Genomic DNA, 20,169 nt, shown 5'->3' on the forward strand with positions numbered 1-20,169 from the left:
AAGTGTCATTGACACGAGTTGTACTTGAGCAGATGAATTAATAAAGATATGTTTTGATTTAAAAATTGAGAGTTATGGAGATGTGTGACAATTAATGCCAAACCTATTGAATAAAGATAGGAATAAAAAACCAGAAACGAACGAGTGGGAGGCCATGCAGAGGGCTTTGATTCTGGAGCAGCAAGTAGAACGTAGACGGAGGATGAGGCAACTTGCCGAAGGACGACCTGCCGAAGGGGGGCCCGAGGGGAACCAAGGAGGTGTCACGGAAGGTGCAGAGGCCGACGAAAATTTCTACGCGTCGCCAGATCATCGTAGGACGCGGAGCCACAAAGAATTTCTAGAAGAAAGAAGGTTACGGCGAAATCTAGTCGAGGAGACTCGGGATCAGTTTAGGAACTTATCCCTCACGCCACGGAGTGAAGATCACCAACGGGAAGCAGGAATAGGAGCGTGTCAAAACGAAGGGGAGGGCAACAGTACGGGTGTAGGTGCCACACGCGACCGGCAAAACACCGTACCTCCAGGACACACCACCAACACTACCGGAGGTAGCAACGCAGGGCCACAGACACAGACACAACCGCCTCCAGGAAGACGACTAGGGATGGTGAGCAAACAAAAATTACCAAAGTTCATAGGGGATGGCAAGGAAGACCCCTTACGACTCTGCCGTACATGTGAAACCATTTGGTCTGCCAACGGAGTAACCGACCAGGATGACTGGGTACAGCAGTTTCCAGCCACGTTACGTGGAGTCGCCATAGATTGGTACTCCAATATAGATAAGCAAAAAGTGGCCACATGGGCTAACTTACAGAAGGAATTCACGGAGGAGTTTCGGTTGCTCCGTGACGACAACGAAATTGTAACAGAGATATATAGTACCAAGCAAGGTACCAAGGAGACAGTACGGGCATACAGCAGGAGACTGAAAGAACTCTTGGGTAAAATGGAGAGCCAGCCTGCTGAGGGCTTAAAAAAACGATGGTTTGTGGAAGGATTGAAATCCTCCCTACGGAAAAAAATGAAGATTGTACCCCCGACATCATACGACGACGCCTATAACAGGGCGATGGATCTAGAAAGCGAATACAAAACATCAAGGAAGAAGAAAAGTAATAGATATTCATCTGACGATGATGAAGATTCTGACGGAGAGAGCAGTGGCAGTAGCGAATCGGGTAAAAAGGTACACGCGCTCCAGAAGGACATGGAACGAATGCTGAGAGAATTTAAGGCCATGAAAGGGAGTACAAGTAAGACGGAAGAAACTGAAGTGTGGTGTACAGACTGCAGGAGTGATGGACACACAAAGGGTACTTGCCCGAAGAAGGCATTCTGTGAGATTTGCCAAATGATGGGACACTCCACCAAGGAGTGCCCATACAATATGAAAACCCGAAGCACGAACCAGGTGTTGTTCACAGAGCAGGCCACAACATCCGCACCAGCGGGTATGGGCCAGCAGACTAACACAACGGCATCATCTGGAGGATACCGGGATAATAGACGTGGCGGCGAAAGAAATAATAACAATAACAACAACAAAAACCGGATCCAGTACGATGCCAAGGGCCGGCCGATGATTCAATGTAGGGCCTGCAATCAGTGGGGACACTTCGCTCGCGATTGTACGAAGGAAGCCAACACTCAACACCTCTGCCAATGGTGCGGGCCAGGCGACCACGAGGACGCAAATTGCCCGAAGCCTGGGGTACACCTTCTAAACATAGAACCTACGAAGGCAGAAGTATTGGCAATCACAAGGGCACAGGCTAAAAAGATTGCCTACCCAAATCCCCACACAGAAATCGAGAGAGTGCGAGAGGCCAGAGACGAGATCACAAAGGAAATGGCCGCACAAGGACAGAACAGTCACCAGATAGCAAGTCCACCACGGACGAAGGGAGAAGAGGAAATCTTACGGCAAATCTTACAGGTAGAGGTACCGGTGAGAATTCAAGACCTCCTGGAGAGTATGTCGCAGCTAAAAACGACTATTTAAAACTCTGTACCCCCACAAGTAAAAACGAAGGAGGTCGTGCGCCCCACAACCAACCCTACGTTTAGGGAGGTCGCGAGCCCCGTGGTCGACCCCATGTTGTTGGTAGTCAATAGCGGACGCCACCCGGCGGTGGTAGAAATGGGTATACTAGGGACCACCTTAACAGACACTATTGTGGACGGAGGGTCAGGAGTAAATGTACTCCCAGAAGCGACATGGAAAAAATTGGGAAAGCCTACGTTGTGGCCCCCTACATTCAACCTACTAGGGGCAGACCAATATGGGATTAAACCCCTTGGTACCCTCATGGGCCAGCAGGTGATGGTCGGCACGCAGCCGTTCGTGCTGGATTTTGTGGTAATCCCCTTAAAGCAGAAAGGATATGACGCCATCCTGGGGCGGGGGTGGCTCATTGCAGCAAAAGCGAACCATAACTGGAAGCGGAATACCCTTTCTTTGGAAAACGTCGGGAGGAAGTACATAATCGACCTCCGTATGCAGATGGTGAGCGAGGAGTTAGCCTCTTCCTCTGACTCGGAATCAGAGGGACACCACTTAACGGAGGGGGGAAATAGATGCCGCATGGAGCTCAGTGATGAAGGGGTGTTAGAACTGGAGGCATGCTCAGGGGACGATGGGGACTCCTTGAATGGCCTCTTCCATTGGCAAATGGGAGATTATGAACTATTTACACCATCGTGCAACGTATTGAGCATCGAAGAAGAACCAGATATATTTCCCCCAGAATATGGCGAGTATAAGGAAGGGGAGGCAGCAGTGAATGAGGTGCCGGCACACCAATTCCTGAAGGGGGAGCCTATTAAGTATCAGGAAGCCATGTTAAAGGAAATGAATCTCGGGGAGACAAGTGACCCCAAGATCATCCTGGTCGGAGATGATTGGAATCCAGTGTTGAAGGCCACAGCCTTCAAAATTTTCCTTGAATACAAGGATGTCTTTGCATAGACATACAAGGACTTGAAGGGCGTGCCCCCAGAGCTATGTGTGCACCGAATAACGTTGGTACCAAGAGCCCAGCCAGTGAGGAAGCGGCCGTACCGAATGAACAAAAATTATGCTGTACGAGTGAACGACGAAATTGAGCGGATGTTGGTAGCGGGCATAATCTTCAGAGTGCAGACAAGCGAATGGGTGTCCCCCATTGTGATTTCCCTCAAGAAAGAGGCCAATCAAATCCGGATCTGTGTAGACTTCCGGTGCCTAAACGTTGTCACTGTTAAAGATCCGTTTCCCATACCCTTCACAGACAGCATCTTGGAGGAAGTAGCTGGACATGAAATCTATTCCTTCATGGACGGATTCTCTGGTTACAACCAGATATCCATCGCGGAGGAAGATAAGCTGAAAACAACCTTCGTGGTGGAGGACGGTGTGTATGCATACAACCGAATGCCCTTCGGTCTATGCAATGCGCTTGCCACCTTTCAGCGCATCATCTTGCACATCTTCGACAAGATGTCGGTGGGGAACTTCAAAGCATTCCTGGATGATTGGTCGATTTACAGCGAACAGGGCACCCACTTAAAAACCCTCGGGGAGTGCCTAGAGAGGTGTTGGAGGGCACGGTTGGCCCTCAACCCGAAGAAATGTAGATTCATGGTACCACATGGAAGATTGCTGGGACATATTGTGTGTAAAGAGGGATTGAAAACGGACCCAGACAAGATTCGGGTAATAGTCGAAATGGAACCTCCTACGGACATCACGGGGGTAAAGTCCTTCCTTCGGTAGGTCGTCCTTCGGCAAGTTGCCTCAGCCTTCGTCTACGTTCTACTTGCTGTTCCAGAATCAAGGCCCTCTGCGCGGCCTCCCATTCGTTTGTTTCTGCTTTCTTATTTCTATCTTTATTTAATAGGTTGGGCATAAATCACTTCCGTACATAGTATGCACACGCCATGTACACAAAAAAAAACAAAACTTTTATTATTTTTCCTTTCGGCCACAATTTATCTCAACATTGTGCCGGGATTATTACAGGGTTCAATTTCCCCTTCGCCTCTTGCCATCACGCTCTGCGTCCCACGACGATTGTTCCGTTTGCGCATCGTCGGCCTCTGGGTTAATCTCATTGACGGGTAGGCCCATCGTGTCCGTACGCCATCCGCGTCTTCCGTTCCCGAGTGCGTCTAGGCAACAACACCAAATGTTTACCCTCTCGGGTGAATAACTTAAAGTACACAGATAAAGCATGTAATGCAGAATAATAATGCCATAGATATCAGATAAAATATAAGAGATATTATTCCATTCCTAATTGTCCTTTTTTCACAAGTTACATTTGGAAGTATATAAAGATACTGAGGGGGTGCGAGCGCCAACCATCGCACTGCAACTGCCACCCCTCAGTTGCCAACTAACCAAGACAATTACAACTTAATTAACTATGTACAATATTGCCGCCAATAGAAGTTCTCTCCAAATTCCCAACTCATGAAGTTCGCTCCAATTTGTCAACTCATGAAGTTCGCTCCAAATTGTCAACTTGTGAAGTTCACTTTTGCATGAAATTCACTCCATTTCCTTGACTCATGAAGTTCGCTTGAATGGAATTCGCTCCAAATGTCTCAAAGATGAAATTTGCTCCAATTTGTCAACTCGTGAAGTTCAAGTTCCCTCCAAAATGTGAAGTCATGAAGTTCGCTCCAAAAGTGCAACTCATGAAGTTTGCTTGAAATCATCAACTCATGAAGTTCTTGTTCTCAAATTTGCTTCATTCCTTTATTTCCAATTTCGCCCATGAAGGCTTGAAGGCAAAATTCGCTCCAAATTCCCAACTTATGAAGTTCACTCCAAAAGCTCAACTCATGAAGTTCGCTCCAAAAGCTCAACTCATGAAGTTGAAATTCATTCATGTGTGCTCATTCATGAAATTCGCTCCAATCTTCCAACTCCTAAAGTTTTCCCTTGAACGTTTGAACATGAAGTGAGTGCTCTCAATTTCCTTCATTCTTCCACCTTCAACATGAAGAAGTTCGCTCCAATTCTCTCAAGCATGAAGTTCGCTCCAAATCCTGAGTTCATGAAGTTCGCTTCAATTTGCCAGTTCATGAAGTTAATTCACCTGACCTTGAAGATGAAGTCCTTCTGGAGGCTGTGCTTATGAGGTGGATTTCAAATCAAGACCAAACTCTCCCTTGCTCACTTTTACCTACACTCTTGACTTCAATATATGTTGACATGAACATCATGAGGTCTTAGAGCGAATTTTAGTTCTTTACGTAAGGAGTGTTCTTCAAGTGAAATTTGCTCCCCATGAGTAGCACTTGAAGTGCCCCTCTAATTAACAATCCTTCTTTTGAACTCATAATATCTAGACTTTATAAACTTACCTCGTACTCATGCAAGACTATCTACTTGATTCCTAGCCATTTGAGCACCTATACCTCTCTAATGCAAAGGCTAATAGCTAAGGACCCTAACACGACCTAGAAAGCAGGAAAAAAGTGGGGGTCCCCATTTGCAATGGGGCGATGTGTGAATACCTCACAACAGGTCCCTTGGTCAAATTTGTTTTTGGAGTGTTGCTTTGCCTCCCCTTATGCTTTAGTCATGTGCATGAAGTGCAAAAGTCCCAAAAAATTTATAAGGGTGTTATGCTTGATTATCTTCCTTGGTTGAAAAAAATCTCAACCAACATGTTCTCTCTCTAATCCTCAAAACTCCAGTCCTTGCCTCCATCTAAATCTACTGTATTTCGTTATTTTAGGATTTTTCATGTTCAGGTACTAGGTTATCCAATTCTTTGTGCCTTCATTCTTTTTGCCAAGTCTTGGCCTTCCCTATTGAGTGAGCCCATGGGCTTTTCCATACAGCATCACCTAAAAGGTAAGTGGTAGGTGGGATTCTTGATTCCCATTTCTTGTTTTCTTCATTTCAATCCTTTTGGGTTTTTGTGTGTTGCCATACCTTTCCTCCAATCCCTAGAGTACCTTTTCATGTAGCATTGCTAATCTCCAAATCCTACGTTCATTTTCTTTCATAGGTCCCAAGCCTTCAAGATTGCACTTACCTTGTTACCACATTAAAATTTTATTAGTTCCCTAATTTAGACACTTATCCACTTCTCGCTAGTCATTTTTCAATGTTCACTCAATCTTGGGCTTTTGGATTTCCTCTTGCTATAGTGCTTAAATATCATGGGACATCTTGTATCCCTAACCCCTTAGATCCTTGATGTCCTTTGTTTCTTTCCAAGTCTTAGCCTCCACCATTTAGCAAGACTACAAAATTTTCTAAGGCTTAACCGAAAACGTAAGTGGGAGTGTATCCTCAAACCATAAATCTCAGTCACAAGCCTTTGAAATTTCCTCCCCTTATCTTATCTTTCGACCTCATCTTGGGTAGAGGGTAGCAAGGATCCTTGATCCTAGTGGGGTATTGAGTTGGTTGATTCTTTAATCCCCATGAATCCAATGCTGAGCATGAGACGTGGTATCCCAATCCCTAGAATCCCAATTCCTTCTGCAATTCAAAACTTTGAATGCCCATTGTTTACTAGTTGTTTTCACTTGGCCAACCACACCTTGCCACATGTCCTATCATGATCCCAATCACTTAAAACAAGCAGGAAACCTACTTTTCACAAGCCTAAATTTGACAATTTACTTAACAAAGTGATAATGATACCAAGCCCTTCTGGGGCATCATAGAAGGCAAACTTGCCTTTCGAGGACCTTGTTCAATCCATTCCCATGTTTAGCCTTAGCTCTTGGCAGGTGTGGACTCTATAGCCATCTAATTTATGATTTTAAAAGGATTTTGATGCTCTTAAAGTGCATTTATAAACACACATTTGATTGATGACTTTGTGAATCTAACATTTATCTATCTTCGATGCAAGATTTAATGGTGCGCTTGTCTAATGCAGATAAAGAACATCTGCTCCTGCAAATCTACTTTCACAAAATTATGATGATCTCATTACAAATAAATTTTCCGGACTTCAAATTGAAAAAATAAATTATAGCCATTTTCATAGCTGAGAGCAAAAGAAGTAAACATGCAGCACTGTATTTTCTATATTCTTGTAATGTTCCCCAATAATTAAAATTGCGAAAGCAATTATGACATAATATTAATTATTTTATATTAATATTCTAGCCTTGGATTAATATAAATAATTAATATTGTTAACACATTGTTAACGCGTTGATGAATAAAGTTAAACTCTGTAATTATCTTTAATTATTAAGGTAGTTCATAAAACTAACTCGTTCGATGAATAAAAGCATGGCGTGAGTTTGAAGGATCATGCCTGGGGAAAAGAATTGAATTCCTGTATGACGGGACACGAACTGGATCAAGCCTCCTTTCATCAGTTAATAACTGACCTATTAGTGGAGCCGTGTTTGCATAAGCAGTGGAGTGGTCTATTGGATGTGAGCTCGGAAGTGGAGCCGTGTTTGTATAAGCAGTGAAGTGCCGTAATGGCGTGAGACTCAGAGTTGTATACATTCCTTATACATGTGACAGGACGTGACCTCCGGACGCAGGTGAAAGACGACACATTTAACTTGTCTTCTGTGGCTATGAAACCCGATATCAAGATATAATTCCTACCGCCGTGAGATATCACAGACAACACGCAGTGGAACCGAAAGCGTTTCTAAACGCGCAGTACACCGTGGCGGTGACACAATCGGTGCTGTTCATTGATTACTCCGTAGGTTTAAGTTTGGAATGAAGTTCGGGATGGATCGCTTGCGGCTGCAAATGTCTCTTTACTTTGTCTACCAATGAACACATGAAGACTCTTTGGGTGGACCACAGCGACAAGTTTGGCACCCTCCATCACTGCGAATTAACAGGTGCATCATGAAAGAAATCTTTGACCCGATGAAATATTAAATCATTTGATATTGAATGTTGATTAATGACTGTTCAACTCTCTGTTAATAAATGCTATGTTTATTAGCAAGCATGAAAGTTAAATTGGGACTGCACATGTTATACTAGTAAACGAAATTCATAGGCATATCAATAATCTATTGGCTGAGTTAAATAATACGTCTCTGTGTAATCTGGATATATACATCTATTTGCAATCAGTTCCTAGTTAAGGAATTTTACAGTGGTATCAGAGCTTAGTATTCTTGCCAGCCTGTAGGGTGTTTTAGAGTGGAAATTCATGTAAATCTATGCACAGTGGAGTATGCACCAGGGAAATTATAATTTCCGGAATACTAGGGTCCGACAAAACAGATATCAAAACTCTCCCTTAGCACAAAGTAGTTTTTCTATTCAGTTTGAAATTGAGGACAGTGATACTGAAATTGATTAAGAGATTATTTTTGAAACAAACAATATGGGGGAACCAGAAAACAATAGGGATCTCATAACAACTTTAATTAGAAGCCAACAAGATATGTAGGACAACGTCAACAAAATGACTAATTTAATCACCCAATTTATTAACAAGCATCAAAATAATGGAAATAATCAACACCAAAATGTTGGGGCAAACAATGGGGGTAGAGATGAGCATTCTGTCAATAATAATCAGCTGGAAAGAACAGTGAACATTGGCATAGAACAGGAACAACCAGACCTTTTACGCCAACGTTCACTGTTAGAAATGTGCAACCAGAAAACGAACCGACAATTAGAGAATTACAGGATGAGATACACCAAGATTGGCTATTATCAGGGGATGATTTTAGATCAACCATGACATTTAGAGAGTACTTGGATGTCAGAATGAAACATAGGCCAAGGGGACATCGAGGGAATAACAGTGAATTGCAGAGGAAAATAGGTAAGATGTCTATCCCTTATTTTGATGGGTCAGGGAAAACAGCAGCAAGAGCTTGGGTGCAGAAACTTGACACCTACTTCCAATTAAATCCTATGTTGGAAGATGAAGCAGTCAAATATGCAGCATTACATCTTGACGGTGTAGCACACGAATGGTGGCACCATGGGCAAGTAACCTTGGGTCATAATCAGATTATTACATATGTTGAATTCACTGAGAAACTTATTGACAGATTTGACTCTAAAGATCCTGAACTTCATCTTAAAGATTTAATTCAGCTTAAGCAATTTGGAACTGTTGAACAATACATTTCTGAATTTGAAAAATTGGCAATTTTAGTAGCTGAAATTTTAGAAAGACACAAAATTGTGATATTCATAGATGGATTGTCTGATTCGCTCAAAGGTTGGGTAAAGTCCTTGAACCCTCCTACTTTATAAACAACTATTAAAAGAGCAAGAGAATTGGAACCATCTTCAAAAGGGAAAGTTTTTAATAAAGTACCACCATCTAAACATGAAAATGACAAACAATCTCTCAATAAAGATAATTTCCCTAAAAACAAGTTAGATAAAGAAGAGAGGGAAGAACTCAAAAGGAAAAAACTATGTTTCAGTTGTAGAGAGTCATGGCAGCCAGGACATAGATGTTTGGGAAAGGGAAAAATTCATTACATTGAGGTTATGTCAGATAGTGACAATGAAGAGAATGTTGAACCTAATATAGAATCTGTACCACTGTACACAGAATCAGGGACATGTACTAAACATGGAGAAGGGGTAATAGCATCTATGACAAGAACACCTCATTATAATATTTTCAGAGTTAAGAGGAGTTTTGAATGGGCAGTGTGTGGTTGTCATACTTGATAGTGGTTCTACTCATAATTTTATAGATGCAACTCTTGTAGAAAAACGTGGATTGCAAACTGAAAAACATGAAGGTTTGATGTTAGAGTAGCAGGCGGAACTAATTTGTCCAGTACTCATAAAATCCCTAAATTGAGTATTACTATTCGCAATTATACTGTTACTGATGATTTTTATGTGATTGACTTGGCTTATACAAATGTTGTTTTGGGCATTCAATGGATGGAAACATTAGATGAGTACACTTAGAGTTTTAAAAGATTGGAATTTTCTTTTAAGATTGATGATAAGAAAGTATTGCTTCGGGGCATGTCTAATGGTGGTCCTAGGATCGTTAGTGCTAAAAGAATGGAGGCTATTTTCAGACATGGTGATGTGGCATGGTTGTCACAATGTTTAATTTCCAACAAGGTATCAGGATTTGAATCTAAAAATTATCAAGATGATTTGTTGAAAGTATTAGATTCACATAATTTGGTTTTCAGTGATATACCTCCAGGAGTTCCGCCTAACAGAGGATTTGAACATACCATTGAATTAGAGGAAGGTGCAAAACCTGTTATCACAACTCCTTACAGACATCCTAAAACATTCAGAGATGAAATAGAAAAGGCAATTAAGGAATTGTTGGATATGGGGCATATCAGGCCCAGTTCTAGTCCTTTTGCATCATTAGTAGTACTAGTCAAAAAGAAGGATGGGACTCTTCGCATGTGTATAGATTACCGTGCTCTTAACAAAAAGACAATCAAAAACAGGTATCCAATTCCTCGAATTGATGGGTTGTTAGATGAATTACATGGTGCTGTTTATTTTTCTAAAATTGATTTGAGGTCAGGATATCATCAAATTAAGTTAAGAGATCAAGATATCCATAAAACTGTTTCTGTTGTCATTATGGTTGTTATGAATTCTTGGTTATGCCATTTGGGTTAACAAATGATCCGGCAACATTTTAGAATTGCATGAATCATACTTTTAACAAACAGTTGAGGAAATATCTGCTAGTTTTCTTTGATGATATATTGATTTGTAGCAAAACTTGGGAAGATCACTTGAAACATATTGATATTGTTCTTGTTATTATGGAATCTCAATCAGTTTACGCAAAGGCCTCTAAATGTGAATTTGGAATGACAAAAATTTCGTATTTAGGACATATGATCAGTGCTATAGGTGTACAAGTTCATCAAGAAAAAATAAGAGCCATTTTGGATTGGCCACCGCCACAGAATCTTACAAATTTACTAGGATTCTTTGGATTATGCAGTTATTACAGAAGATTTGTCAGAGGCTTTTCACAGCTTGGGGCACCGTTGACAGATCTTACCAAAAAGGGGGCATTCCGTTGGACGGAGGAGGCACAACAATTTTTTGAGAAACTAAAAGAGGTAATGAGTTCTTGCCCAGTACTTGCACTTCCAGATTTTAATCAGCCTTTTGTCTTGGAATGTGATGCATTTGGTGAAGGAATAGGAGCAGTCTTAATGCAAAATAAACATCCTATAGCATATGAAAGCAGGAAACTTAATAACCTAGAGAGATTGTATTCTATTTATGACAAAGAAATGTTGGCAATCATGCACGCATTGGCAAAATTTAGACAATATTTGGTTGGTGGCAAATTTGTAGTCAGAACTGACCTTAACAGTTTGAGATGTTTCTTGGGACATAAAGACTTGAATGACAGGCAGCAAAAATGGATCAGTAAGATCCAAGCTTATGATTTTGAAATTGAATATGTGAAAGGTAAAAACAATGTTATTGCAGATGCACTATCTAGAAGGCCTGAAATAAATGCATTATCTGTAGTAACAACTGATTGGAAATCTTTATTGCTGGTTGAATATTCTAAGGATTCTTTTTCTTGTGATTTGCTAGATGGTAACACACAAGATGATAAATATAAGGTTGTAAATGATATTATCTATTACAAAGACAGGATTTACTTGATTCCAAGATCAAAGTTGAAAGAGAAAATCCTCCAATCAGTGCATGATGTTCCTTTAGCAGGGCATCCCGGCTACTTCAAAACTTACCGGCAGATAAGGGAAAGATTCACTTGGAAAGGTCTAAAGAATGATGTCCTTCGTTATGTCAAAGAATGCATCACTTGCCAACAAAATAAAGCAGAGCATACTTATCTTGCGGGTCTATTGCAGCCATTACCTATACCAGAACAGAAATGGGAAAGTATATCAATGGATTTTATTACAAGCCTCTCGCGATCTCAAGGTAAAGATTGCATTTTTGTTGTGGTCGATAGATTAACCAAATTTGCACATTTCTTATCTATCACTACAGAATTCACAGCTGTTCAGCTCACAGAACTATTCTTTCGAGAGGTGTTCCGCTTACATGGTTTACCAAAAAATATAACCAGTGATCGCGATAGCAGATTGTTGAGCATATTTTGGGGGGAACTGTTCAGGCTGACAGGTACGGAGTTGAATCATAGTACGAGTTATCATCCACAAATCGAAGGACAAACATAAATAGTAAACAAGTGGGTTGAGGGATACCTTCGTAATTATGTATCTGGACGTCAGAAAGCTTGGGTTCGTTAGCTATATTTGGGTGAATACTGTTACAATGCTACATATCATATATCTATCGGTATGACTCCTTTCAGAGCACTATATGGGTATGATGCACTTTCTTTTATTGATCTTGCTTTTGATCAAAGTAATGTTCCCAAATCTCTTGACGTGCTGGAGGAATGCCAAGATATATTGAAAGCACTCAAGGAAAATTTGCAATGTGCTCAGAATCAACATAAAATTTATGCAGACAAGAAGCGTGTTGAGCGACATTTTGAAAATGGGGAATTGGTGTATCTCAGACTACAACCCTATAGGCAGTCATCCCTCAAGCGTAGTGGGGCTGAGAAATTGAAGCCTCGGTTTTATGGGCCGTACCTGGTGGTTCGGAAAGTTGGTGCAGTGGCATATGAATTGGGTTTACCTGAAGGGAGCAGAATACATAATGTATTCCATGTATCTTGTCTCAAAAAAGCTTTGGGTCAGCAAGTGACAGTTTCAGGAAACCTGCCACCACTGGATGAAGAAGGGAAATTAGAGATGATACCCGAAGTGATTTTGGAAACCCGAGACAGGCATTTGCGGAATAGGACAATCAGGGAATATCTCATTAAATGGAAGAATTTACCACTGGATGATGCTACTTGGGAAAATGAGCAGGTTCTTCAGCATCTTGGATTGCAGTTGCTTGTGGGCAAGCAACATTGGGTAGGGGAAATTGTAATGTTCCCCAATAATTAAAATTGCGAAAGTAAATATGACATAATATTAATTATTTTATATTATTATTCTAGCCTTGGATTAATATAAATAATTAATATTGTTAACACACATTGTTAATGCGTTGATGAATAAAGTTAAACTCTGTAATTATCTTTAATTATTAAGGTAGTTCATAAAACTAACTCGTTCAATGAATAAAATCATGGCGTGAGTTTGAAGGATCATGCCTGGGGAAAAGAATTGAATTCCTGTGTGACAGGACACGGACTGGATCAAGCCTCCTTTTGTTAGTTAATAACTGACCTATTGGTGGAGCCGTGTTTGCATAAGCAGTGGAGTGGTCTGTTGGACGTGAGCTCGGAAGTGGAGCCGTGTTTGTATAAGCAGTGGAGTGCCGTAATGGCGTGAGACTCAGAGTTGTATACATTCCTTATGCATGTGATGGGACGTGACCTCCGGACGCAGGTGAAAGACGGCACATTTAACTTGTCTTCCGTGGCTATGAAACCCGATATCGGGATTTAATTCCTACCGCCGTGAGATATCGTAGACAACACGCAGTGGAACCGGAAGGGTTTGTAAACGTGTAGTACACCGTGACGGTGACACAACCGGTGCTCTTCATTGATTACTCCGTAGGTTTAAGTTTGGAATGAAGTTCGGGATGGATTGCTTGCGGCTGCAGATGTCTCTTTTACTTTGTCTACCAATGAACATATGAAGACTCTTCGGGTGGACCACAGCGACAAGTTTGGCACCCTCTATCACTGCGAATTAACAGGTGCATCATGAAAGAAATCTTTGAACCGATGAAATGTTAAATCATTTGATATTGAATGTTGATTGATGACTGTTTAACTCTCTGTTAATAAATGCTATGTTTATCAGTAAGCATGAAAGTTAAATTGGGACTGTATGTGTTATACTGGTAAACGAAATTCATAGGCATATCAATAATCTACTGGCTGAGTTAAATAATACGTCTCTGTGTAATCTGGATATATACTTCTATTTGCAATCAGTTCCTAGTTAAGGAATTTTACAATTCTCCCCTTCTCAACCCTACCCAACAGAACTTTATTTTTTCCCCCATAAAATAAAAGCTGCAACACTTCTCATGACACCAATAACACCACTAAAAACAGAAACAGACATAGCCAATAAATGGCAAAACCAAAACTGTCCACAAAAGACTTAAAAATTTAAAATAGTAGAAATATGATTCATTTGAGAAACCGACATGGTGCTCGAGAATCCCCCTATCAGTTATGAGAACCCCCTATCAGTTATGAGAATCATCCACTACATTATTCCCTTGAACCCATGGATGGATGATTGGTAGGCAAAATATTAAGTCAAAAAATCAAGTTCCAATTTTCTTACATATGGGATCCAAGTTTGTACTTTCGAAGGATGGATCTACATTCTCCAAGTTCACCTTTGCTAGATTCAAAGTGCCAGCTTAGGAGATGTACTCATGAACCTTGTTCATGACTAAAGAGCTAAGAATGACCCACAGATTTAAAATTATTTCTCTAGGTTTCCGTTGGTATGTGATGCAATTAACAAGGGCAACTCCTACAAGGGATTCAAGGTATAAAAAGTGTATATTCTGTAGCAGGATAGAAGTTAGAATAGGGGAATACAACAGATAGATTAGAGAGAATTAGTTCTCTAATCTTATACCTTCGTAGGCTAGATTTTATTGGAGCCCTCCTGTTTCAAGGGTTTTCCCTATGCTATAGATATAGCAAGCTTTTATTTTTCATTAATACAATAATTTTTTTTGTTGAATCTTGTCCGTGTTGTTTAAACCCATATATTTTTCATGTGAATGGTGTATGATGGTATTATTGAATGTTATTTTATAAGCTCCTATTATTGAATGCTACTTCGAAGATAGCACTATTTCTTGCCTTGATTGTGCAACTGCAGATTGAGGAGGAGCTTGGCTAACTAATTCTTTGATCTTCTAGCAGCATAGTGTCCCATCTTAGAAGCTCAGTCTTTATTTCTTTGATCCATGGTTTACAATAGAGTACAGTGTAATTTGCTGCAAAATATTTATGCATATGTTGCTATTCATTGTACATCTAACATGCGACTTTGCAATATCCCTTTAAAACTGAACTTAACTTGATCTGCAATCAAAATTGAAGAGGTTCCTACAAGGCCCCTTGCAAAAAAACATCATCTTCCCTGAATTATCCTGCAAAGCTAAGAACCAGAAACACAGAGACCTTTGGGACATCACCAATCTACTTTCAAAAGAGGAATCATACCCTTGATTCTTGAATGTTGGATTGCATGCCATTTTGTGACCCAACAACTGTGTCTCATTACTTGTATTGCGATCCTGCAAATATCACATCATATGCTTTTGCATGTTGCAAATTTTCCTTGCAAAGTGATTGGATACCTATTTGGAGTTTTCAAACTGTGAATTCTGCTTTGTTCAAATGGTATGGTATTGTTCCCAAAGATTGTATAATTAAAATGCGTTTCACTGATATTTCTTCAGAAGGGTCTAGGTAGTTCTGTGAGAGATAGATGAAGTGTCACAGATGATGAGGTAGATTATTGCATAGTTTGGGCATCTAGTGCAAAGCTGGTAGATTGTAAGATCGATCAGATTTGCCAGGTAGCAGTTGTCAGCTAATTTATTGAGAATGACACAACCGTGTAGACAATAGTTCAACACCTTATTATTCTTTCTCTCATAAAATAGAAATATAGACAGATTAAAAAACAGCAATGCTAATGGACAAACACTTCAAACAACCAATGAACAGTGAACCATTCTGAGAACAAGTCTGCAATTTCCTGAACATCTTCCTTCCTGCAAAATTCCTCCTCATTCCAGCATTCTTGATATTGGCTCTGATTGTAATTGTTCACATTGGAGAGCATTGAATAGATTTCTCTGGGTTATATTTAGGGATTAAAAAATCCTTTGATAGGTCATATATATAGACATATGTGTCACTATGTGATAGATGTGTCTACATAACATATGCTTTGAGATTGTGATGAAATAGAATTTATGTTTCCAACACAGAATAGAAGTTTGATGCTCATTTTAACACTGATATATCATCAGATAATGTATTCTGGAGCACTTGTATACTTGAACAGTGTATTTTCTAATGTTTTCGTTGCAATTGTCTGTCTTTGTGCAGCTTTGGAATTGTTGAAGAAAGATGTTGTGGCAATAATAGGTCCACAGTCATCTGTGCTTGCTCACATTGTTTCACATTTGGCAAAGGAACTCCAAATACCACTTTTGTCCTTTGCAGCTACTGATCCCACTCTTACATCGTCTGAGTACCCATATTTTATCAGGATGACTCACAGTGATTTTTCTCAGATGTCTGCAATTGCTGCTTTAGTGGGTTATTATGGCTGGAGAGAAGTTGTAGCAGTGTACATAGATGATGACTATGGCAGAAATGGAGTTTCTGTATTAGGAGACGCTCTGGGAAATTTGGGAGCTAAAATTTCTAACAAGGCAGCCATGCCTCCTGAAATCAGCCAAAGTGAGATGGGTAATATATTAGCAAAATTGGCTTTAGTAGAGGCCCGGGTTTTTGTAGTCCATATGAATTCAGATGCTGGTCTTAATCTTTTCTCTAAAGCTAAAGAAATTGGAATGTTGAGCAGTGACTATGTTTGGATAGTCACAGATTGGCTATCCTCTGTTTTAGATTCAAATATACTTGCACCAGATGACATGAACTCACTTCAAGGGGTGATTGGTCTGCGGCGACATAATCCAAATTCAGAACAACACAATGAGTTTACAAGAAAGTGGAAAAGGTTACAAACAACTCACATAGCGGATACCTCTTTGAATGTGTTTGGACTGTATGCTTATGATAGCATATTGATGATTGCTCACTCTATCAACACCTTCCTAAATCAGGGAGGAAATTACTCTTTTGTAAAACAGAATACAGTATCAAATAAGAGTGGAAGTAAGTCAGAACTAGCTGCTTTGAAGGTCTTCAAAGAAGGAGCACAGTTGCGGAAGATAATACTAGGAACTAATTTCAATGGTGTTGCAGGTCCCGTGCAACTAGATAAAAGTAGGAATCTGATAGGCTCCACTTTTGAGATTATTAATATAGCTGGTACGGGATTTCGCAGCATTGGTTATTGGTCAAATCACACTGGCTTCTCAGTTACCCCACCAGAATATTTAGCTACCGTCAACCATAACCAATCTCATGCCAAACCAAAACTATATGATATCATATGGCCTGGTGAAAGCAAAGTTGTGCCACGGGGCTGGGTATTTCCAAACAATGGCAAGGAACTTGTGATTGGTGTCCCCAGAAAAATAGGTTTTAAAGAGTTTGTTTCAACAGTAAATGATAGCCACACGCCAAAAGGATTTTGCATTGATGTGTTTCTTGCTGCAGTGAACTTGCTTTCTTATGCTCTTCCGTACACATTTATATCTTATGGAACAGGAAATTCTACACCCAGCTATGACAAGCTCGTGGAGCAGGTTGCATTAAAGGTTGGTATCTACTATAAATTTAATGATTTCTTACAGTTGTTCCTGTATTTTGTTATCAAATGTTATTTCCGTTGTGATGATCCCACCAGTATTCTTGTATAGCGTTGGAGAATTAGTCATGTAATCTGAAAGTAGCATATGTATACTACTTCAGTTCAGCTATTCATAGCTGGACCCTTGCAGAACTTTGATGCAGCTGTTGGAGATATTTCAATTGTGACAAAACGATCGAAGATTGTGGACTTCACACAGCCTTATATAGAATCTGGCTTAGTTGTGGTGGTAGCTGCGAAAGGTATTGATTCCAATGCATGGGCTTTCCTGCGTCCATTTACAGTAGAAATGTGGTGTACAACTGTTGCTTTTTTTGTTATTATTGGAGCTGTTGTGTGGATTCTGGAGCATAGATTAAACCCAGAGTTTCGAGGGCATCCGAAGCAGCAAGTCATGAATGTTCTTTGGTAATTTCCTTTCCTTTTAGTGTGCAATTGATTTTTATGTGAAGTACTCACATATTACTCATTTCAGTTTGAACTTTAAGTAAAGTTAGAATCCTCAGGTGGTTGATTACAATTTGGTGTGTTTGTATCATTTTAAATACGCAATTAATTTTGTGGCTATTGAATTGATTCAAGAAATATGTCTTTGAAATATTAGACTTTTTAAGCCTCTCAAGGATTAACCAAGGAGAGAAAAATCCTTGAGAATAGACATATCTGAGAATATCAAGAAAATCTACAAATTCAAATTTTATATCATGATTTGTTTTAACAACAGAATACATGATAATTCTATAGTTGCCTTTGAGAACTGTGTTTTAAGACGTGCAAAGATAAAATGTCTTAACAAACATCTTTTTTGGCAGGTTCACATTTTCTACGATGTTCTTTTCCCATAGTAAGTACTCTGCCTTCTATGATCTATTTTATGACTTCTAACTTCTGTTGGAAACACAGTTGTTTGGTTCATGCTTTCATGTTATTGATCTTAAACTATTTAAACATTACCAAGTTTTAAATAAGCAGCAAAGACTCATCTGATATGCAGTAATGTAAAGGTTTCTGTCACAGCACTTTCAGGATACCGCACTCCTTTCAAATATCCAAAATGTTTTGTGTAGAAAATTTTGACCTATGGGGTTTATGCAGGGGAAAATACCGTGAGCAGCCTTGGACGTGCAGTACTGCTCATTTGGCTATTTGTTGTTTTAATCATTAATTCAAGTTACACTGCAAGCTTAACATCAATCCTCACAGTGCAGAAGCTTTCACCAACAATTCAAGGAATTGAGAGCTTGGCATCAAGCAATTTACCAATAGGATATCAAACAGGATCCTTTGTTGCAGATTATCTATCAGGAGAGTATAATATAGCAAAATCCAGATTAGTGCCTTTAAATACTCAGGATAATTATGCTAAAGCATTGTCTCTTGGGCCAAACAAAGGCGGTGTGGCTGCAGTTGTAGATGAACTTCCTTATATTCAATCATTTCTATCCACACATTGTGGATATACAATTGTGGGCCGTGAATTTACAAAAAGCGGATGGGGATTTGTAAGTAGCTTTACAATGATCTATTCAAAGCTTTTTTGTTATTTGTTTTAGAATTATGAGATTTAACATACTAGGATCTGTGTTGATATTGAACAGGCTTTTCCAAAGGATTCTCATCTTGCAGTTGACATGTCCACAGCAATCCTGGCCCTTTCTGAAAATGGTGAACTTCAGAGGATTCATGATAAATGGTTGAAAAATGATATATGCAGTCTAGAGGGAAGTGCAGTCCATGCAAATCAGTTTGGCCTACAAAGTTTCTGGGGCCTTTTCCTAGTAATGGGAATTGTGTGTCTTTTAGCACTGTTTGTATTTTTTGTTCGCATGATTTGCGAATTCACTCGTCATGTCAATACATGTATTGAGGATTCTCCTGATGTGTCAAATTCCTTGAGCCTAAGAAGTGCAAAGGTTCTAAGATCATTTGCCTCTTTTGTTGATGAGAGGGAGGATACTGCCAAAAAAAATAGGCTGAAAAGAAAGCACACAGACAAGAAAATGGATCCAGAATTGGAATCGAGGCAGCCTCAGAGCTCTCCAAGCCAATTGGCATCCCTTGGTATGGGCTTCTCTATTGATTGTTCCAATGGTATTTCCCCTGTTTAGTTTGATAATAGCAAAACAACTATCTTGGTGCTGAAGTTTTGTCAATGCAATGGTAGCTCACAGTTATTGGAAGGAAGCAGATTGTCATGGAAATGTGTTGTGTACTTTTTGTGTTCTATAGTTGAATGGGGGAACAGTGATGGGAAAATTGTTGAGGGGAAGGGGGGAAGTGGGCAGGGATGGGGTGGGGTGCTTTATTAGGTTTGCTATTTTTGCACATGGTTTTAAAGGATTCATGTAAATTGTAAAACTTCTTTTTGAAGTGCCATTTAATATTTCCACATGAGCAAGAGTTGAAAAAGAGTTTTATTATTGTATTGTGTTGATTTTTTTGCAATAATAAACAGGGTTACTATGCTAGGTTTTTTCACTGTAAGGGTTTTCCCTGGTATAATATTGTGTACTGTGTGTTTGTTTTTTGTTTCGTTCTATCATTATTTCAGATTCTGTATGTACTGCTGGTATACAAATTCATCGGGCTTTTTTTTACTACATTCCAATTATTGGAAAGAAACAGATTGTCATTTTCAGCTATGCTTCATTTTTGAAGAGCTCCTTCATATACATTTCC

The 20,169-nt window shown here is 39.8% G+C and overlaps 1 protein-coding gene across 7 annotated transcripts in view; it reads left to right on the forward strand.

The window, feature by feature from the left end:
• Nucleotides 1-19,968, forward strand: part of LOC131061314 (glutamate receptor 3.3) — a 74,918-nt gene extending 54,950 nt beyond the window's left edge. For 6 of the 7 annotated variants that reach the window (XM_057994933.2, XM_057994932.2, XM_057994936.2 and 3 more), the window contains 5 exons: nt 16,095-17,437; nt 17,597-17,898; nt 18,303-18,334; nt 18,586-18,992; nt 19,089-19,968. In XM_057994933.2, coding sequence (XP_057850916.2) covers nt 16,095-17,437; nt 17,597-17,898; nt 18,303-18,334; nt 18,586-18,992; nt 19,089-19,598 — 2,594 coding nt within the window. In that variant the 3' untranslated portion in view covers nt 19,599-19,968. The remainder of the gene's footprint in view (nt 1-16,094; nt 17,438-17,596; nt 17,899-18,302; nt 18,335-18,585; nt 18,993-19,088) is intronic. The other variant, XM_057994937.2, reaches the window with a different exon arrangement.
• The last annotated feature ends 201 nt before the right edge of the window (nt 19,969-20,169 follow it).

The sequence above is a fragment of the Cryptomeria japonica genome, chromosome 11 (assembly GCF_030272615.1).
Source record: "Cryptomeria japonica chromosome 11, Sugi_1.0, whole genome shotgun sequence".
Classification (NCBI taxonomy): domain Eukaryota; kingdom Viridiplantae; phylum Streptophyta; class Pinopsida; order Cupressales; family Cupressaceae; genus Cryptomeria; species Cryptomeria japonica.